The sequence below is a fragment of the Podarcis pityusensis genome (assembly GCF_964106645.2).
Source record: "Podarcis pityusensis genome assembly, chromosome: 13".
Taxonomy (NCBI): domain Eukaryota; kingdom Metazoa; phylum Chordata; class Lepidosauria; order Squamata; family Lacertidae; genus Podarcis; species Podarcis pityusensis.
Window position 1 is genome coordinate 37,492,598 of NC_138038.1, and position 8,581 is coordinate 37,501,178.

The 8,581-nt window shown below is 44.5% G+C and overlaps 1 protein-coding gene across 2 annotated transcripts in view; it reads left to right on the forward strand.

Annotated features, from left to right (window-relative positions):
• Positions 1–8,085, forward strand: part of SHISA7 (shisa family member 7) — a 30,355-nt gene extending 22,270 nt beyond the window's left edge. The window contains exons 5-6 of one of the 2 annotated variants that reach the window (XM_080977506.1): positions 4,731–4,883; positions 5,334–8,085. In XM_080977506.1, coding sequence (XP_080833632.1) covers positions 4,731–4,883; positions 5,334–5,950 — 770 coding nt within the window. In that variant the 3' untranslated portion in view covers positions 5,951–8,085. The remainder of the gene's footprint in view (positions 1–4,730; positions 4,884–5,333) is intronic. The other variant, XM_080977507.1, reaches the window with a different exon arrangement.
• Positions 8,086–8,581: the final 496 nt, after the last annotated feature.

Consider the following 8,581-nt stretch of genomic DNA (forward strand, 5'->3'; position numbering starts at 1 on the left):
TGAGCTGCTTAATTTCCTGCCACAGAAAATCCAGTATGTGAGAAAATGGGCATTTCCTTGATCTGCTTCCTCCATGCAGATAATCTGGCAAACACAAAGCAACACATAGGCTAATAGTATACTAACAATATCTATATAACACTATAACTGTTTCTTAATTCACAATCAGAAAACATACAGTATGTACATGGAGTCATGAACTAATAAGAGTCAAGTAGATATTCCATGAAAAGAAATGATCAGATTAGTATTTGGCCGTAAAGAATCACTGAATATTGAGGCTAAACACCTTCCAGAGTTAATATCCTATACAAAATTTTGCTGAGAGTGAGCTGGAGCGAGATGGTGCTATAAGCACAGCAACACAGAAGAATGATGATAGGTGCTCCAAACACAGGAACAGAGTGCTCTATACAAAGCAACAGCAACAGAACAGTCCTTCCAGGATAATAGACTGTTTCAATAAAAGTTCTTCATCCGCTGGCAATAATATAAAATAAAATCCATTACAATAAAATACAGTGATTGAAATGACATACCTGCACATTCTATAATGGGTTGTGATACAATAACAGATACATTACCAAGTCAAATGTCCACAAAAGTACACCAAATAACCGTGGATCAGCTGTCACTCAAAAGTGTAGTAAGCTGATACTGTTGGCTAAAACCTAGTAGCATTGTGAAGGCCACTAGCAGGTACATTGAATTACACAGAATTATGTAGAATTTAAAGGTACAGCATCCAATATATAGCAAGGAGAACACAAACAACAGCCATCTTAACAAGAAACGTAAACAGAACAATTAAAGTCTAATTCAGTATTTAATCCCCTGGGGGCAGGGGTGGAGGAAGGGGGGTGTGGGCCACCCCAGGTGTCACCACTGAGGGAGGTGACAAAATGCCGGGCAGCACTCACCGTGGGGCCTGCAGCGTGCCCAAGCCACACATCTCTTCTGGGAGAGACACGGTGGCTTGGGTGCATGCAGGGTCCGTGCTGCCCAAATAGTCCACCCACTGCCTCCCCCCCTCAGCTGTTTTTAAATCAGGAGGGCTGACATTACAGTTGTGCACTTAAAGTGGCCACCTGAAGAAGCCTCAGTTGATCCTGTACTCATTCTATTGCTTTTCCAGTAATGCTACTGGGAAAGCAGAACAGACATCCCATAACCATTCTGGGATTCTGTGCCATGTTCACCTGATCCGGAACTCAGATCGGATAAATGGGATTTTATCAAATGTGTCTCCCGCTTCACGTAGGTCATCCTTTCAGTTTCCTGGGAAAACAATAACAAAATCTATGGTTATGGCTGCATTTAAGATGAGGTTTGAATCTTTTGTATCAGAGGAAAGTGGTTTACAAAAATGTAAATAACATCACACTAAAATGCTAGTGGGTTCTCATTAAGACAAAACTACAAACTGACATGGAAATATGGATAACTGAATTTAAATGGGGGGGGTGTGTGTGTGTGTGAAATGGATGGATTTGCCCATCTCTGGATACAACACAGAAGGCAGAATTGAGTTGGGAACAGAGTGGGAGAGGATAGCCAGGTGGAATCGCCCCTCTCTCTCTTTCCAGCACAGCAGACAGAGGAGAGGGGAGGAATGGAGGGAGAGAGGAGAATGTCAGTTTCATCTCAGGACTGCTGATCCTGGCAGCCACTGTGCTTTGGCAGATGGAAGTGAATCTGCTCAGTGCTTAGCCAAGTGCGGAGGCAGGAGATTTCCCAGGCAGGCTCCCCGTCTCCCAAGCCTCCTTTGCTTTGCTACGGTCTCTTGCTGCCCCTGCTTGAAGTAATTGAGGATGGGGCTTTGTCAGGACACTGCTTGACTTTTCACAGAGAATCCAGCCCTGCATGTTCATATGAAGCTGCTGATACGTTTTTAAAATCAAATTGTCAGCTTAAAGTTTATATGTATTTAGCAGAGTGGAGGAGTGGGGAGCTTGGAAGCTGCAGCTAACCCACCACCCGTCATCTGTTTTATTTGTACATCACTGCCATGGTTTAGAAGGGTAAAATAAAATAAGACAGGACTCCGTTTGGTACAGAGAAAAGGTTCTTTTCTTAAGAGTTACTGTATTTTTCGCTCCATAAGGCGCACCTGACCATAAGGTGCACCTACTTTTTGGGGGGGCTGGCGGGGGAAGCCCGGGTTCCCCCCCAGCCCCAGGGACCACACATTCGCTCCATAAGACGCACAGACATTTCCCCTTAGATTTTAAGAGGGAAAACGTGTGTCTTATGGAGCGAAAAATATGGTACTTCCTATCCACAAAGATGGCTTTTGATTCTAAGTCTACAACATGAGAGACAGTTTCATGGCTGCCCCATGCAGAAGGAGAGCAAAGAGAGATAGAAGCATGCAGAAGGAAGGGTTGCAGCTTAGGTTTCAGTGGGAAACCACAAAGTGTAGTTGCCTTATCATCTGTTAGACTCAACACTGCCCTCTACTGACTGGAGAAATGCAAGGTTGCTCATACCCAATAGCTGCCTTATACCCAGTCATGTGCCTCAGTGAGACAAGTGCAAGTAGCTTGGCCATAATAGGCGTATGTTTAGTGCAAAACAATTTAAGAGGTTTTTTTTATTGTTACTGAGGCATTATTTTGTGTTTTACAAATTATTTAGCTATGACAATAATGGAGGATAAATAACAAAAGAACAAGCAGTTCTTCATGCGGAAAAGAGTAAACGAGTTAGTAGAGAACCTGCTGTGAGGAAACAGGAAATTGCCAATTAAGACCAGTTAATAATGCTACAGCCGGGAGGGAAATCAACTCATGGAAAAGCAGAATACCTCCTTAACAGGAGAGGGGTGTCTAACAAAACAACCTGTGGTGGACTCCCATCCATGTCAGTGGTCCCAACCCTCTGCTCACTCACCCACCCACTTGCTCCCCTTGTTGTGGTTTGGCCCTGAGAGAGGGGCTGAGGCAAGGAAATAATCACATATCATTTTCACGTTCCAACAATGCTCTAGGGCAGTGGTTCCCAATTACCTAAGTACTGCAAACTGCTTGTTTTTCAAAAGCCAATCATGGACTTTTGATAATTTTGATGTCCTATGGTTGTTACTGTTATGTGAATGGTGCCATGGGTCCTTTGGGTGGACCCCCAATTGGGAACCACTGCGCTAGGGCACTGTGGGAAAACCAAAATGGTGGGCAGCTTCCCAGCCACTTGCCTCCATGGCAACACTGAAGAGCCCTGCCAGGACACGTGGACCCCAGTAACTGGCAGCCCCAACACATATCTATCACATTTTGCAAGCCCACACTGGAAATGGTGCTGCAATTATGTTTTAGTTGGAAAAAACCACTCTGAGGGTGAGGGAAGAAAGAGCAAGGTCAGCTGCTCTTGGTTGTCTTGGTGTTCCACTTGCAGCTGACTTGATTGTAATCAGGAGAGGAAATGCCAAGGTCTTCTTGGTGGATGAGGTTGTCATGGAGGATAAGGCAATCGGTGGCTACTAATCCTGATGGATATGCTGTACCTGCCCTGTTGAAGGTTATATGCCTCTGAATATTGGTTGCTGGAAACCACAGGAGGGAAGAGTGCTGTTGTGCTCAAGTTCTGCTTTGAAGCTCCCCATAGTCATCTGGTTAGATGGGCCACTGGCCTCATCCAGCGGGACCCCCCTTGTGTGTGTTTTTTATTTTTATTTATAATTTTCATTATTACCATTTCCAAAATCACATTCAAGTACAAATTTCCACCGTAAATATATTTCTTTTAATAAAAACATGCAGTGACTTCCCTTCTTCCCCATCCCTGGTTCCTTTAATTTTCCCACCATTCCTGCATATTCTTATATATCCATTTAGATCTCTTTCTCCCCTTTCTCCCTTTATTATATATTATACTGCAGAATTTACCTTAATGCTGCCATTGTTTACAATTATTTTCCAAATACTCCACAACGTTTTCTCACTCCTCTTTACATACTTGGTCTTCTTGCTCTCTTATTTTACCTGTTAGACCTGCTAACTCTGCATAGACTACCATTTTTAATTGCCAATCCTCCTTTTTAGGGACCTCACTCACCCGCCATTTTGGGGGCTAACAAGATCCGAGCTGCACCCCTTGTGTTCTTATGTCCTTAAGGTGAAGGTGAATCAAGGGAGAGATTCCAGACAGCAGGCGCCAAGAAGGGGAAGCTGTGTGTAGTTTAGGAAGCCAGCCCAAGACATTTTGGCCCTTGAGGCAAACCCCAAAATGGTACCCTCTCCCCACCAGGGAAGAAGGGGTGAGGGAAGATCTACATCAGGAACAAGGAGGCAGGAAGAAAGATGAAAATCAGAATCTGCAGTCCGGTAGATCCTGCCGCCTGAGGCAGTCACTTCACCTTGCCTCATGTGTGGCCTGGCCCTGAGTTGAGGATGAACTTGAATGCTGTTTGCAGAGCCAACAGGAAAAGCCTAATGATGAGAAGGATCCTTGCCTTTCTCAAAAGTTAGGGATTCACCAGGTACTGTCTGAATTAAGCACATGCTCTGGGGAACAGCCATCACTAACCATGTCCACAAGAGTGTGGGAGGACAGTATAATAAATATGGGAGTGCCAAAGGTTGTCAGCATTGTCACTTGGATGCTCAGTAAAAGATGACAAATGACTAAATAGCTAGCGTGGAAGCAACTCGTCTTACTAAAACTCCAAGTGCCCTGGAAGTCAGTCTGAGTTGAACTAATATGCTTTCTCTTCTTTCTCTGTCTCCTAAAAGATTGGCATGTGAACCACACGCCCAGCCACTCAACCACGAAGTACAACACCCTCAGCTGCTCTCGTTCTTTCCACAATCTTTCCCATCTGCCCCCGTCATATGAGACAGCCGTCAAGTCAGAACTTAACCGCTATTCTTCACTCAAGCGCTTGGGTAAGCTGGAGCATTTAGGAAGGGAATACTGGGAGGATGTTGTTGCTAATAACTTGAGCCTTTTTCCTCCATGATATAGCTATGTCTCACTTTCTTTACCATCATCCCTGACCCTGTTTCCTCTATACTGAAAATTTTCAAACGTGGGCTTATACTGCCATTGAGCCTCTCTTGGGCTCCTTATGTGACCTGCCTGGCTGTTGAAGAAAAACTGTCTTTATAATGCAAATGAGAATTTTAGCCAATGTATGTATTACAAATTGTTTGAGGGCCAAATCAGATGTGATTTTATTGCTTTATCAGTCCATTTCACATACCGATCATGAGGTGTTTGTGTTTTATGGGAGTGGAGGTTGTCTGTTTCCCCCTTCTCTTTCGTCATCTTCTCACATCCACCAGTCCACCTTTTCATCATTCAGTGACATCTTACTTATCTCCCCTATCTCCCAGCAGCTGAGAAGGACTTGGATGAATTCTATGCCAAACGGAGGCATCTTGCCGAACTGACCCGAGGGACTCTGCCCTTACATGCCATGAAGATGAACTATGACACGGATGCTTACTCCGAGAAGTCCCACAACCCACGGCGTGTCATGTCACAGGAACACATCCTTTCCGATGGTGGTGGTGGAGGGGGAAGCTACCGCCCATCTCACTACGACTACACCATTCCTCGAGAGCGTGTCATATCTCACGAGCACCTCCTCTCCCGCGAAAACTTGCATTCTCAGGAGCGCCTGCTCTCTCCTGAGCGTCTTCATCAGCGCACAGGTCCCTTCCAGGAGATGCATCTGGGCCACCAGAAGGCCCTCTCTCAGACCAACGTCTGCGCCAGCAGCACTCCCATGCTTGAGCACCACCACGTGATGATGAAGAACTCTCACCCCACCTCCAACAACTCCCCCAAGGCATCTGCTCCTTGGGACGGCAGTACTAGCCAGGCTGCCACCCGGCGCCAAGGCTTTGCAGCCAAGAGGCAAAGCACCATTGATCAAGTCCAGTTCATCCCTGGGCACCACCCAACCCAACACCTCCCTACTGGCAGCAAGAACGAGGTCACCGTGTGAGAGGCCCCTAATCCCCAACTCAGGTTGATTTGACTTTTCAAGGCCATATTTCTCTACCCTTTTCTGCTCCACCCCACCCTTTCTTTGGTGCTCACCATCTTGGGGCTCCTTTTGTTTTTTTAAAGCCCTATGGCCTCCATCTTGGTTGATGTCAAGTCCTAGTCTGGTCTTTGATAATGATACCATCTCAGTCTTCACTGGCTTTTGATGGTGTCCAACCGACCTGCCAGGTCTTGACAATCTTTGATGATGACGTTGGCTGTCAGTATTTAATGACATCAACACTATGGCTCATGGTCAAGATGCAATGGTGTCAAGGCCAGCTTGGTTTCTTAGAGGAAACCTACTGCACAATCTTGGTCAGTTTCTGAAGATGTCAAAATTAGTAGGTCTCATGTATTAGATTCTGCTGCTATCTCTTCCCATAGTCTGTTGACATCACTGCTGTCCAGATCTGATTACATCAAGGCTGAAAGAGACTAGGCCTGTGGATCCTTCACAGCATCAATAACGTAGCCTTGGTGATAGTTTTGGGTCATGTTATAATTGCCAGGTCCCATCAGTCTTTGATAACAACAACACTAGTGTTGTCCGTCAACATTTGATGGCATCATTTCTGTGGGCTTTGTCTCAGACTTTTGAAGACTGAAGACAACCGCTGTGGATTTATTATGAGGTTGGCAAACTCTGTCTCTGGTACTCCAAGCGCTGTGAGCATTGCCAACCCTTGTGGATGCTCCATTGACCAACTGACACCATCAACACCATCAATGGTGTCAACACTGTGGACTCTGTCAGCTGCAGATGATGTAAGCGCTGTGGGTCTTGTTGACCTCTGATGCCCACACCATCAACATTTGATGGTGTCAACACTGTGGACCTTTGATGACATCAACATTATGTGACTTGTCAGTTATAGATGATGTCAACGGAGAGAACGTTTTGTCAGTATATTGATTGTGATATAACCCATCAGGGCATCACATGGACTGATGACGTCAGATGTGTAGGTATTGTCAATACTGTATGATGTTGGGGCAAAACAGTCGTACCGATGTTTGAAAAGGCCTTGTCAACCATTTGATGATAGTACTGCCAATCTTGATGATTAAGAATGATGTCAAAGTTCCTGTGCCTGTCACCTATTGATGATTTCAGCACAATGGATTCAGCCAGTAGCTACCAATATCAAAAGTAGCCAGGCTCTGCAATGATGTTGACTTTTAGTGACTTCATCACTGTGGGCCTCATCCACCTTTGTTGACATCACTGACTGCTTTGAGCTCATCCACTTCGAACGAAGTCACCTCCTTGGGGCTTCATCTGTTTTATGGCTGGGATCAACACCTTGGACCTAGTTCACGCCAGCACCTTTGTAGGAGGGCCAGGGGCATCTGGCCCTACTGGTGCACAACATGAGGGCATAAATGATCTGATGGCATGGCCACACCATTTGTTCATGCCGTGGCAAAGGAAACAGATGTGAGCCCCCTCCCTGCTCCTTCCTGACATGCACTCCAAGACGAGAAAAGTGGGTCATGGTGGGCAGCCCTCTTGTCTTGTTGCATCCAATATTGAGTTTGGTCACTACTTGAAGGTGCAGGAAGTGGAGCTTTACACACACCCTTTGCAACTCTCATCCCACACATCCCATCCTTGTTTTATAACCTTGCCAGGACTCTGCCCGTAAGGGATCTAGGGCAGGGTCAGGTCCACCCTCTCCCTGCTTCTGCTGTACATATCTTTATATATCGCTAGCACTCTGTCAATTTTTCTAGTGCTTTTTATTTACCTCCCAGTTACTGGGGGTATCCATCAATGCCTGTTCTTTGGTTCTCGTGAGTGTAGCTTTTAAAGGAGTCTCGGCTCTGTCAAACATTATTCTAATAAACAAACTTCCCACTATCCCTCCCTTTCCCTGCCCCCAATTATGCTCAGGACTCTTAAAAAATCCACTTTTACATCTTCTTTCTAGTAACTTTTCTGAATATTTTTTGTTTTTTTTAATTAAATGAGGAGATATAAAGAGTATGGCCAGCATTCAGCAGATGATGAAAGATAGAAGTATTTTTTAATGGAATTGGTTTTATTAATAGTATCCTCCCTCCTGAGTCTTAAATTTCGTTCTTGAAATATTTATTTCATGTTCTGGGCTGTTTTAGCTGAAAGAAGTGTGCCTAGATTGAATTTTTATTTTCAGATGCTACAATCCTATGCACATTTACTCAGAAGAAAGTCTAATTTAACTCAGTAGGGTTTACTTCTGAGTAGACATGTACAGGATTTAATGTAAATCAGTTTTGTTTCACCTACCTCTGTCAATGGGTGGAGTTTTGTGGGGGAACCTAATTTTCTTTTTAAAAAAAAAAATGATAGAAAATATTTTTAAAATAACATGCTTGATAGTGGAAATATTTTTGTTTTCTTTCTTCCCCCTGACTCTGAATGACTCTGCCCATTCAGACTGGGGCAGAGAAAGGGACACCATTTGTACTAGAAAGGAAAAAAAGTGAAATACTGAATTTATATCAGCAGGTTTGTATACCTCAGAATTAACAAGCTTGGCAACGAACTTTTAGTCAGAGGAACAATCAAGTTTTAGGGATAAAATTCTGGGCAATATATCAAAAA